The sequence below is a fragment of the Schistocerca piceifrons genome, chromosome 6 (genome assembly GCF_021461385.2).
Source record: "Schistocerca piceifrons isolate TAMUIC-IGC-003096 chromosome 6, iqSchPice1.1, whole genome shotgun sequence".
Classification (NCBI taxonomy): domain Eukaryota; kingdom Metazoa; phylum Arthropoda; class Insecta; order Orthoptera; family Acrididae; genus Schistocerca; species Schistocerca piceifrons.
In genome coordinates this window covers 87,765,452-87,778,139 of record NC_060143.1, presented here as the reverse complement: position 1 = coordinate 87,778,139, position 12,688 = coordinate 87,765,452, and the positions used below count along the sequence as shown (strand labels likewise).

The following is a 12,688-nucleotide window of genomic DNA, read 5'->3' as shown; positions in this document are numbered from 1 at the left end:
CAAAAAGAAGCAGTCCGGAGGTGTACCCTCACAAGCCTTTAAAAGTGTATGGGAATGACAAAAGAAAAAGATGACAATTCTCAGTATCTACTGGGCAATCGCGTAATCCGTGGGCACTACAAATTTGCTCTGCAATGATATTACAGTACCACGTAGAAAAAATTTAAAAGTTTACTTGACAATGAAAGAGCAAAAGATTACAATGATCGACAGATGGGATCCATGATTCTGTTCATCAAGAAGAAATTGGTGCTACGAATGGTAAAATTTCCACTGTCATTACAACAGTTTTTGATGAAATTGGAAAAACTTTATACATTACTAGAAAAGTACGTTGGTTAGGTGGAGGGGCATACTTCGAACGATTTTTCGATTTAAAATCCGCTATTGTTCAATTTATGAAGGAAAAAGGAGTGTGGAACGAAAATTAGAACATCCGGAGTGGTTTGCAGAGCTAGTATTTTTAGTGAGCTTGAATGCACATTGCCCTCTATAAAGCACTGCAAGGTAAGAAACAATTTATTTGATTTGTTGGGGATGCATTTAAAAAAGAAAATCGCATTGTAGACGGGACAAGTTATGACAAACACAGTCCAGTTCCCTAAGCTCAATGACGTTAAAGAAAACGTGGGGTATCAAAAATGCATTGTGCCCTTGAAAGTTTTCTAAACGTTTCGAGGACACTGCTAATCTTACATCTGCTTGCGCGACTGTTTGCCGCTGTAGCTGAAACAGCACCTGCGCGTGTGCAGATGTATCTGATTCATCTGCTGTGTAATTCCTATTTTAAAGACAAATGCCTTTACGTTAAAACTGCCCAGGATATCAGTGTTTTCCTCAAGTAGAGTTTCCACGTCTCCCTAACGAGGTTGCAAAAGTGCTGCAATTATGTGTGTGAAAGACCTGTTTTCGGTTATGAATTTAAATACACTACTGGCCATTAAAACTGTTACACGAAGAAGTAATGCAGATGATAAACGGGTTTTCATTGGACAAATATATTATACTAGAAATGACATGTGATTACATTTTCACGCAATTTGTGTGCATAGATCCTGAGAAATCAGTATCCAGAACAACCACCTCTGGCCGTAATAACGGCCTTGAGACGCCTGGGCATTGAGTCAAACAGAACTTGGATGGCGTGAACAGGTACAGTTGCCCATGTAGCTTCAACACGATATCACAGTTCATCAAGAGTAGTGACTGGCGTACTGTGACGAACCAGTTCCTCGGCCACCATTGACCAGACGTTTTCAGTTGGTGAGAGATCTGGAGAATGTGCTGGCCAGGGCAGTCGAACATTTTCTGTATCCAGAAAGGCCGGTACAGGACTTTCAACATGCGGTCGTGCATTATCCTGCTGAAATGTAGGGTTCTTCAGGGATCGAAAGAAGGGTAGAGCCACGGGTAATAACACATCTGAAATGTAACGTCCACTGTTCAAAGTGCCGTCAATTCGAACAAGAGGTGACCGAGACGTGTAACCAATGACACCCCATACCATCACGCCGGGTGATACGACAGTATGGCGATGACGAATACACGCTTCCAATGTGCGTTCACCGTGATGTTGCCAAACACGGATGCGACCATCATGATGCTGTAAATAGAACCTGGATTCATCCAAAAAAATGACATTTTTGCCATTCGTGCACCCACGTTCGTGGTTGAGTACATCATCGCAGGCGCTTCTGTTTGATGATGCAGCGTCAAGGGTAACCGCAGCCATGGTCTCCGAGCTGATAGTCCATGCTGCTGCAAACGTCGTCGAACTGTTCGTGCAGATGGTTGTTGTCTTGCAAACGTCCCCATATGTTGACTCAGGGATCGAGGCGTGGCTGCACGATCCGTTACAGCCATGCGGATAAGATGGCTGTCATCTCGACTGCTAGTGATACGAGGCCTTTGGGATCCAGCGCGGCGTTCCGTATTACCCTCCTGAACCCACCGATTCCGTATTCTGCTAACAGTCATTGGATCTCGACCAACGCGAGCAGCAAAGTCGTGATACGATAAACCGCAATCGCGATAGGCTACAAGCCGACCTTTATCAAAGTTGGAAACGTGATGGTGCGCACTTCTCCTTACACGAGGCATCACAACAACGTTTCATTAGGCAACGCCGGTCAAGTGCTGTTTGTGTATGAGAAATCGGTTGGAAACTATCCTCATGTCAGCACGTTGTAGGTGTCGCCACCGGCGCCAACCTTGTGTGAATACTCTGAAAAGCTAATCATTAGCATATCACAGCATCTTCTTCCTGTCGGTTAAATTTCGCGTCTGTAGCACGTCATCTTCGTGGTGTAGCAATTTTAATGGCCAGTAGTGTAAATAACGATGACATGGGAATCTGAGAGCGAAATTCGGTGAAATTGTCTGTGTCTGTTCCATACGGCGACATTTTGTACCTGGTAAAAATTACATTATGCTTACAGCGCACCAAAAATAACTAAACAGTACTGAAAATTTGTTTCGTTTATGATCTGGCACGTATGAAATATGAAACCAAGTCATATACTGTACGACTGCATTGCCATCTAAATACGTTGAATTCGCAGTATCCCCCTCTTCCCCCTACCTCCCACTCACGCAGTATGGTGTGGTAGCGGGGGAAAATTGCAGCCAGACTGTAAAACACACACTGTAACACCATAGCTCTAATACTCTACTGATTTATTTTGCTTTTGTTTTATTTAATATTATATCGTTGAGCTTCTGTAAATGTGTTTGTTTGAATCGATAACATAAAATTGTACACTCCTTTCTTGTAAGAACTTTGATGTCATGATTTGATTCTATGCAAAGTTGTGTATCTGTCATTTAAATTCTTTGTCCCATTTGGAGGGAACAAAACTTACTATATATAAATGTAATTTCTGTGTGAATAATTTTTTGTAGAAATGTCAATATGTGCAAATGTTCTGTTTTATTGAATGAATTTGGTTGCTGTTATGTAAACTGCTGATCCTCACTTAGGGTTCTTAGTTAGTTTGTATGTAAAAGGTGTAGTGGTTCCCCTCGGGAACGGAACTGTGTAGCGCGCGCAATTTGTGGTTGGCTTAGGTGGAAAAAGTCGGGGACGAGCTACCAAACTGTGCTCTGCCATGTAAATGTTGCATATTGTGCTGGTTCCGAGAGAGGCTTTTCCTGCCGCTTTCCAATGCCTCGGATGGATGGATAAATAGCTGGAACTATTCTGGAATTTGTATCTACACTCCTGGAAATGGAAAAAAGAACACATTGACACCGGTGTGTCAGACCCACCATACTTGCTCCGGGCACTGCGAGAGGGCTGTACAAGCAATGATCACACGCACGGCACAGCGGACACACCAGGAACCGCGGTGTTGGCCGTCGAATGGCGCTAGCTGCGCAGCATTTGTGCACCGCCGCCGTCAGTGTCAGCCAGTTTGCCGTGGCATACGGAGCTCCATCGCAGTCTTTAACACTGGTAGCATGCCGCGACAGCGTGGACGTGAACCGTATGTGCAGTTGACGGACTTTGAGCGAGGGCGTATAGTGGGCATGCGGGAGGCCGGGTGGACGTACCGCCGAATTGCTCAACACGTGGGGCGTGAGGTCTCCACAGTACATCGATGTTGTCGCCAGTGGTCGGCGAAAGGTGCACGTGCCCGTCGACCTGGGACCGGACCGCAGCGACGCACGGATGCACGCCAAGACCGTAGGATCCTACGCAGTGCCGTAGGGGACCGCACCGCCACTTCCCAGCAAATTAGGGACACTGTTGCTCCTGGGGTATCGGCGAGGACCATTCGCAACCGTCTCCATGAAGCTGGGCTACGTTCCCGCACGCCGTTAGGCCGTCTTCCGCTCACGCCCCAACATCGTGCAGCCCGCCTCCAGTGGTGTCGCGACAGGCGTGAATGGAGGGACGAATGGAGACGTGTCGTCTTCAGCGATGAGAGTCGCTTCTGCCTTGGTGCCAATGATGGTCGTACGCGTGTTTGGCGCCGTGAAGGTGAGCGCCACAATCAGGACTGCATACGACCGAGGCACACAGGGCCAACACCCGGCATCATGGTATGGGGAGCGATCTCCTACACTGGCCGTACACCACTGGTGATCGTCGAGGGGACACTGAATAGTGCACGGTACATCCAAACCGTCATCGAACCCATCGTTCTACCATTCCTAGACCGGCAAGGGAACTTGCTGTTCCAACAGGACAATGCACGTCCGCATGTATCCCGTGCCACCCAACGTGCTCTAGAAGGTGTAAGTCAACTACCCTGGCCAGCAAGATCTCCGGATCTGTCCCCCATTGAACATGTTTGGGACTGGATGAAGCGTCGTCTCACGCGGTCTGCACGTCCAGCACGAACGCTGGTCCAACTGAGGCGCCAGGTGGAAATGGCATGGCAAGCCGTTCCACAGGACTACATCCAGCATCTCTACGATCGTCTCCATGGGAGAATAGCAGCCTGCATTGCTGCGAAAGGTGGATATACACTATACTAGTGCCGACATTGTGCATGCTCTGTTGCCTGTGTCTATGTGCCTGTGGTTCTGTCAGTGTGATCATGTGATGTATCTGACCCCAGGAATGTGTCAATAAAGTTTCCCCTTCCTGGGACAATGAATTCACGGTGTTCTTATTTTAATTTCCAGGAGTGTATCATCGCCACCAAGAAATGGCAGAGTTCAGCAATTCTACCTACAATTCCACCTACCAACATGCAATCGCCACCTCATTGCGCAATCTCTGTAATGGAGCACTATAGTAATGTACAGTGAAGGACAGCATAATGGATGTGTTAGTGTGCTCAAATATAAGGTAATTTATAACTGAATTTATGTGCCTACCTTGATTTTTTCCTCATCATAACACCTCTCAGGTTCCTCTCAGTTTGAACTAAAGTGATTACCGAGTGTCCCTACTGAAAAAACATTAAAGACCAGTGTTTTTGCTAATTAATGCCTCTTGAACATAGTAAAAAGAAAGTTAAAGTTAATGTGGCAGGAGAGTGAGTTAAAGTTAATGGTGCTTGCTGAAAATAATTTTCCTAGTAAAACTGCTTATTAATGCGTTGTTGCCAACTTCAAATTAAAAGTTCTTAAGACTGAGGCTCATAAAGTTTTGCTTAGTAAATGATCACATTACTGCCTGTTGTAAATCGCAGAAGGTGAGTCAGTATCTTACATATATGTTAATTTTGTCTCTCAATGTAGTAAAAGTAGAAAACAGCAGTTGTGAAACGTTATATACTCATGTTTGCTAAGTGTCTCTCTTGTGTATTAGAAGTGCGTATTAATAGTATAGCAGGATCCACAGTTTGTCTATTGTGTTAATGCTCAGTAACAAGTAACAGAAAGATCACTAATTATGAAAACCATAATTTGTTTATTCAAATGATAGTGAGAAGCAACCTGTTAGTGGATTCCAATTAACCTTCATTTTAAATAGTAAAGTATTTAACTGAGAGAGACTTAACCTATGTCCAATTTATGATCCTGCAGTGAATGTTAATAGTAATGTTATAAAGACAGTTCAGTTTGAACAAGCCCTGAAAGTAATAGTGTGTTTCGGTGTCTGATATATTTTTGCAAATAGTTTGTGCTGCTCCAGCTGTTAGCTTCGACCTTAAAACATATGTATATGTCAGAGTTCATTGCACTCGCGTGAGGCCAAGTAAAGGTTGTGTTTATCCATTAAAGTTACTAATAACTATTTTCTTGAACGAGAATGTTAATCATTATCTTGCCTAGTTAGGCTGGCGACCGTTTTCTTTATCCGTTGAACAGTGCAGATAGGCAAAATTTTGTTTGTTACTGTTTAAATATTTACGTAATTCTGACTTTCATTTCCGATAAGCCACCTCCGTTAGGTACAACACGGTCAACATAACAAAATTCCTCTCAGAGGGTAACACTGCTCTGTTGCTTTATACCATAATTGCTTTGACAAGATAGTTTTATTTCACGACCTGCCCACAACTTTAAGGTTATGGTACAGCAGTAGCAGACAGAAGTGTTATAACACACACACACTTACACGAAAGAGAAATAAAGCGAAGGAAAGACGGAGAGAGAGCCACACAAACTTACGAAGTCGCTCCTGGATGGGTTTAGTCCGGTGTAGATCTCGACCAGGGACTCGCACGTGCTCCTCCAGGGTGAGTCTGGGCGGCACATCTGCCAGGCTAGCCGGACAAACCCCGGCGGCCGGCCCAGCATCTCGTCAGCGTTCTTCCCGAAGTCGCTCTGCGAACACCACCGACTGTTGTCAACAAGCGAGCAGTTGATATGCAGTTTCTTCTGTCAATGCAGTGTCGCTTCACCAGACCGTGTTTTAACAAGCGAACTCAATTTTCAACAATGCAATACCAGATAGGACAGCGGGTAACATAACTCTACTTATTGTTAGTATAGAGCATAGTAGGAAGAATATACGATTAAATATGTAGGCGAAATTTGATACTGACAGCTGAAACCTGCGGCAGCAACAACAGCTCTAATCCGACTGGGCATCGAGTCAGACTAACAAGGGGAGGCCACGACGTTTGGAACGCTGATTTACTGCAAACTTCGTACACTCGTAGTACTCCATGAGGACAACAAATGTGTAAGCAGTAGCGCGTACTTCTCAAGCGTTACTGAGAAAATCGCAAGATAATTTCTGTCGTCAAATATATACACCTGTGCGTGGTCGTTTTTACCAGAAAGCGCCGGCAGCTCAGCGTGTTCGGTCAGAGAGTTAGCAGTTGCCTCTAATAAAAAAAAAAAAAAACTGAGTTAATAGATAAACGACGAACTGAAACGGGCGTCTTGCGACTTCCGCCCCGAGCAGGTGCAACGAACAAATTGAGATTAAAATGATGAAAAAAAGAGGTTAGCGTCCAAGCCTCGTAATCGCTGGGTCGCTGGATCGAATCCCACTCTTTGCTTTTTTTATTTCTAACAGTTTCAAGGCAGCACTTATTTTGCAACAAAACAGTATAAACAGGCGATGGTAAAGTAGGAAAATGTAAAGAATACATAACGTAAACAACTGTAACATGCATAGCGGTAGACAAAAATGTTCTTACGGATACACATTCTCTACGTCTGCGTGATTACTATGCTATTGACAATAAAGTGCCTGGCAGAGGGTTCAATGAACCACCTTCAAGCTGTCTCTCTACCGTTCCACTCCCGAGCGGCGCGCGGGAAAAACGAGCATTTAAATTTTTCTCATCGACCTCTGATTTCTCTTATTGTGTCGTGATGATCATTTCTCCCTATGTAGGTGGGTGCCAACAGAATGTTTTCGCAATCGGAGGAGAAAACTTGTGATTGAAATTTCATGAGAAGATCCCGTCGCAACGAAAAACGCCTTTGTTTTAATCATGTCTGTGGCACTATCTCCCCTATTTCGTGATAATACAAAACGAGCTGCCCTTCTTTGAACTTTTTCAATGTCATCCGTCAGTACCACCTGGTGCGGCTCCCACACCGCACAGTAATACTCCAGAATGGGGCGGACAAGCGTGGTATAAGCAGTCTCTTTAGTAGACCTGTCGCACCTTCTAAGTGTTCTGCAAATGAATCGCAGTCTTTCGTTGGCTCTACCCACAAAATTATCTATGTGATCGTTCCAATTTAGGTTGTTTGTAATTGTAATCCCTAAGTATTTAGTTGAATTTACAGCCTTCAGATTTGTGTGACTTATCGCGTAATCGAAATTTAGCGTATTTCTTTTAGTATTCATGTGGAAAATTTCACACTTTTCTTTATTCAGGGTCAACTGCCACTTTTCGCACCATACAGATTTCTTATCTAAATCATTTTGCAATTCGTTTTGGTCATCTGATGACTTTACAAGACGGTAAATGAGAGCATCATCTGCAAATAATCTAAGACGGCTACTGAGATTGTCCACCTGTACAGGCAGGGTGACGACTCCAGCGAGCGAACAATGGGTATAAAATTCTGTTTATTTATGTAACTTCGACGAATTGCTTGTAGATTACGTACGTGATTACTTACTAATATTATAACTTTACAGTGTAAATTGCCCTGAACATGACCCCATCGCGGGTTGAAACCAGTTGGCGGCAAAATAAATAATGCGATTGTGACTGTCATTTTGAATAATTCATTATAAGTAAATTAATCGCTGTTATCTCCACAGAACTACGTTGTCTAAAAATCTATCAGAGTAATTTGTGTGAAAAAATGAATCCAGCACCTCAGCAGCATAATTGTTACGCAGCAAGAGTGTGACTGGTTTAAATACAATGCAATTTGTCTTAAAAAATGATTTTCGCTCCTCCACGGCGTAACAGCTATGTAGCAAGAGTGTAATAGTTCCAAAAGAAATGTCTTACACACATACGAGGGCCATTCAATATGTAATGCAACGCATTTTTTTTCTCAACCATTCTCGATTGACAAAATGTGGGATTTGTGTGGGACATTGTGGAACATTCCCTCTTCAGTCCCTACAGTTCCATGAAATTCCGATAGACGGCGCTAAATGTAGCCTTCAAATTTGCATTCCAAGAAGAGAACTCTCATTGAGTGTCTTTTGGCGGAAAACCAGAGTATCGCAGATGTCTGTAGAGACCAGAGATTGAATAAAAGGGCAGTGAGTTGTTGGACGAGGCGTCTGTTATCGCTATAACAATGTCGCGCAAATCTGTCCAATTTGCGTGCCAGTATGGACCACACAGCTGCGACTCCTACAATGTTGGCACGTGCGAACGCTCTCTTTCGACGTGATCGATGGTTCACAATCAAGCACGTCGCTGCACAACTGGACGTCTCTGTTGCTGGTGCTGACACAAGAGGAGCTCACGTAACTCCGTTGGACTGTTTTTCCTCATCTATTCTACATCCCAGATCTTGAACCTCCTGACTGAGATCTGTTTGGCCCAGTGGAGAATGCACTCCACAGTAAGCAGTATGTGGATGACGGGAAAGTTTTCATGGAGTAAGATGTTGGCTCTGACGTTGACCAGCAAAGTGGTACTACACCGGTGTAACGTTCTTTTAAAAAAATTTTAGTATGTTTTTCTTTGTTAATAAATATGCAATGCGTAATGTTTGTCTTACCCATATTTACTGTGCGATTTGTTGTTGAGCAGATGGTGCGGTTAATCAGTTTTACTGTCCTCCAAAAAAATTAAACAACTTAATCTGGAAAACCAGTATGCAATGCCTATAATGAAATCAATCCCTCTGAAATTTTCCCAGACTCGTAGGCACCGAGTTCTACGGCCCTGTACAAAAAAAAAACTGACAAAATTCTCTGTGCAAATAAACAATGAAATAAGTTTTCCTTAGCTCAAGAGTCGAAATGGAAGTAACCTTGGTATTCTGTTCTCTCCACAGTTGTTGTTGTTGTGGTCTTCAGTCCTGAGACTGGTTTGATGCAGCTCTCCATGCTACTCTATCTTGTGCAAGCTTCTTCATCTCTCAGTACCTACTGCAACCTACATCCTTCTGAATCTGATTACTGTATTCATCTTTTGGTCTCCCACTACGATTTTTACCCTCCACGCTGCCCTCCAATACTAAATTGGTGATCCCTCGATGTCTCAGAACATGTCCTTCCAACCGATCCCTTCTTCTAGTCAAGTGGTGTCACAAGCTCCTTTTCTCCCCAATTCTATTCAATACTTCCTCATTAGTTATGTGATCTACCCATCTAATCTTCAGCATTCTTCTGTAGCACCACATTTCGAAAGCTTCTATTCTCTTCTTGTCCAAACTATTTATCGTCCACGTTTCACTTGCATAAATGGCTACACTCCATACAAATACTTTCAGAAACGACTTCCTGACATTTAAATCTATACTCGATGTTTACAAATTTTTCTTCTTCAAAAACGCTTTCCTTGCCATTGCCAGTCTACATTTTATATCCTCTCTACTTCGACCATCGTCAGTTATTTTGCTCCCCAAATAACAAAACTACTTTACTACTTTAAGTGTCTCATTTCCTAATCTAATTCCCTCAGCATCACCCGACTTAATTCGACTACATTCCATTATCCTCGTTTTGCTTTTGTTGATGTTCATCTTGTACCCTCCTTTCAAGACACTGTCCATTCAGTTTAGCTGCTCTTCCAAGTCCTGTCTCTGACAGAATTAGAATGTCATCGGCGAACCTCAAAGATTTTATTTCTTCTCCATGGATTTTAATACCTACTATAAATACAAATGGAATATTACATGGTATCACCAAAGACAAATAGCATCGGAAGTAAATGAATATAAGATATACAGGCTGAAAAGTATTTAAACCGACATACTCTGGGAGGTTGTAGGGGACATCAAAATAAATAATTTTCCCTAATGTCATTTTTTCCTAGGAGGATTATTTAAACCGGTGGAGGCCGTATTACGCTCTTCACTTGTTAGAGGCCGTATTACGAACTTCAGCTGTTAGAGGGCGTATTACGCTCTTCAGTTGTAGACAACTGCTGTTCACCAGTGTAGTAGTGCATTGTCTCTGTTTATCAATGGAGGGATACACCTGGAGTGAGTACACTGACATGTTTGGTGCGTACTACGTAGCGCACCACAACGGACGAGCTGCGCAGCGGGTCTATCAATAACAATATCCTAATCGCCGTATCCCGCATCATGCAACTTTTGCTGCTGTGTACCAACGTCTGCGTGAGACCGGGTCATTTAACAGATTACCTGGACAGGGACGCGGTCGCACGGTAACAACGCTGCAATTTGAGGACGCTGTCTTGCAGTATGTGGAGCGGGATCCTTCAATCAGCACTCGTGCAAAGAACAGTCCTTCGAGAGCAAGTGTTACGTTCATTTCACTTACAGCTTGTCCACAACCTGGAACCAGCTGATTATCCACCCAGAGCACAGTTTTCGCAGTGGTACCTGGGACACTGTGAAATGCATCCTACATTTCCATCGTCTGGGTTGTTTACCGATGAAGCAACGTTTGGGCGTGATGGAGTCTTCAACATGCACAATTTGCATGTTTGGAGTGAGGATAACCCACATGCCACAGTTACTAGCGCTCATCAAGTGCGGTTCTTCGTTAATGTGTGGGTCGGTGTTGTTGGGGACTGTTTAATTGGGCCGTATCTGCTACCTAGGCCATTAAATGGCAGGCACTGTTATAATATTCTCGCCAGAGCATTGCCGGAATTGTTGGAAAACGTCCCGCTCCCTACAAAACAACGCATGTGGTTCCGACATGACGGGGCGCCGGCACATTTGAGTCATCGTGTGCGCCGATTCCTGGACCGACGGTTCCCAGAAATGTGGATTGGGAGAGGTGGTCCTGTACCATGGCCTGCTCGATCCCCAGATATGTCCCCTCTGGACTTTTTTGTTGGTTTCATTAATTTGTCGCCAGAGAAATCTTCCTCTACCGGTTTAAATACTCCTCATAGGAAAAAATGACATTAGGGGAAAATATTTGTTTTGACGTCCCCTGCAACCTCCCAGAGTTTGTCGGTTTAAATACTTTTCACCCTATATAGAGGCTGTATACAAAAGGATACATCTTCTTATTACGAAAAAATGTTTGAATTACCGTTTGCAGTGGTCAGACTGCCCGAAGGATGTGATCCGCTGGACACATGTCAAAATAATTGTTGTCTCTTTCAGTTGTTTTCGTGTATACTCGAATGAAAATAGAAAAATGTGCAACTCTTACGGTAAGAGTACCGACCTGCAAGATACTCCCTACCGGGCACATTGCCTCCTAATAAAATGCATAATAATCAAGAAATCGTGAAAACAAGGAACCAATAGAATTTGTATAAGCATAGGAAATGTGTCAAGTAAAAGTCTGGTGTGTTTTATAGGTATGTGGACTCGCATGTAGAACTAAAATAAGCATAAATTGTGATGTGCTGGTAATGCAAATAACAACTTCTGCAAGACAAATGTCAAGTATCATATTTTCTGAAAAGTAGCAAAAAAATTTATGCAATGCTGAAAGGCGGAAAATAAGTAGTTGTGATATGTGATCCTCAAAATTATATTTGGCTACATTAAAGGAACCAAAGGAAAAATCATTCTATAAAGTGTTTGACGTTGCTGATGTGATGATTGCCTCGCGATTTTCTCGTTCGTAAAGTCAATCTGAACCACATTGGGATGGAGAAGATAACGTATCCTAAAAGGTCCAGAATAAAAGTTCAAATTTACTGCAACGACGTTTTCCTCTGTTGGATAGTTACTGAGTCCATAACAACACTTTTTGTACTATGCGAAATTCCTGGAAGTTTCTCTCCTGTTTTTGTTGATGGACGATAATACTCGACCTCATAGAGCACAGGTGGTAGAAGTTTTCTTCGAGACTGAAGATACTGCATGGATGGCGTGCCCTGCTCGCTCTTCCGATCTGAATCCCATAGAGCATGTTTGGGATGCTCTAGGGAGATGGGTTGCAACACGTCACCAACCACCAACCACTCTCCTAGATTTGCGAGCAACTCTGCGAGAAGAAGGGGCGTTATTGCCTGAGCATGAGATTGATGACATCATTCACAAGATGCAACGTCGTTGTCAGACCTGTATTGCTGCCATGGGCGGTAACACCCCGTACTGAGCACTATAGCCAGGAGTCTACCATCGATATGCTGGAAAAATTGTACATTTAAAGCCAGCGGCAGGCATAAAACGTCATCTGAAATTGTACTGAATGCTTTCTCAGAAAATTATTTTGAACATTTGGTTCATGAGCCCACTCGAAGCG

At 43.4% G+C, this 12,688-nt stretch overlaps 1 protein-coding gene across 3 annotated transcripts in view; it reads right to left on the bottom strand.

Annotated features, from left to right (window-relative positions):
• LOC124802582 (lipase 3-like) overlaps window positions 1-12,688 on the bottom strand; it is a 150,283-nt gene that overhangs the window by 54,823 nt on the left and 82,772 nt on the right. For all 3 annotated transcript variants that reach the window (XM_047263453.1, XM_047263452.1, XM_047263454.1), the window contains one exon: window positions 6,070-6,225. In XM_047263453.1, the coding sequence (XP_047119409.1) occupies window positions 6,070-6,225 (156 nt within the window). The remainder of the gene's footprint in view (window positions 1-6,069; window positions 6,226-12,688) is intronic.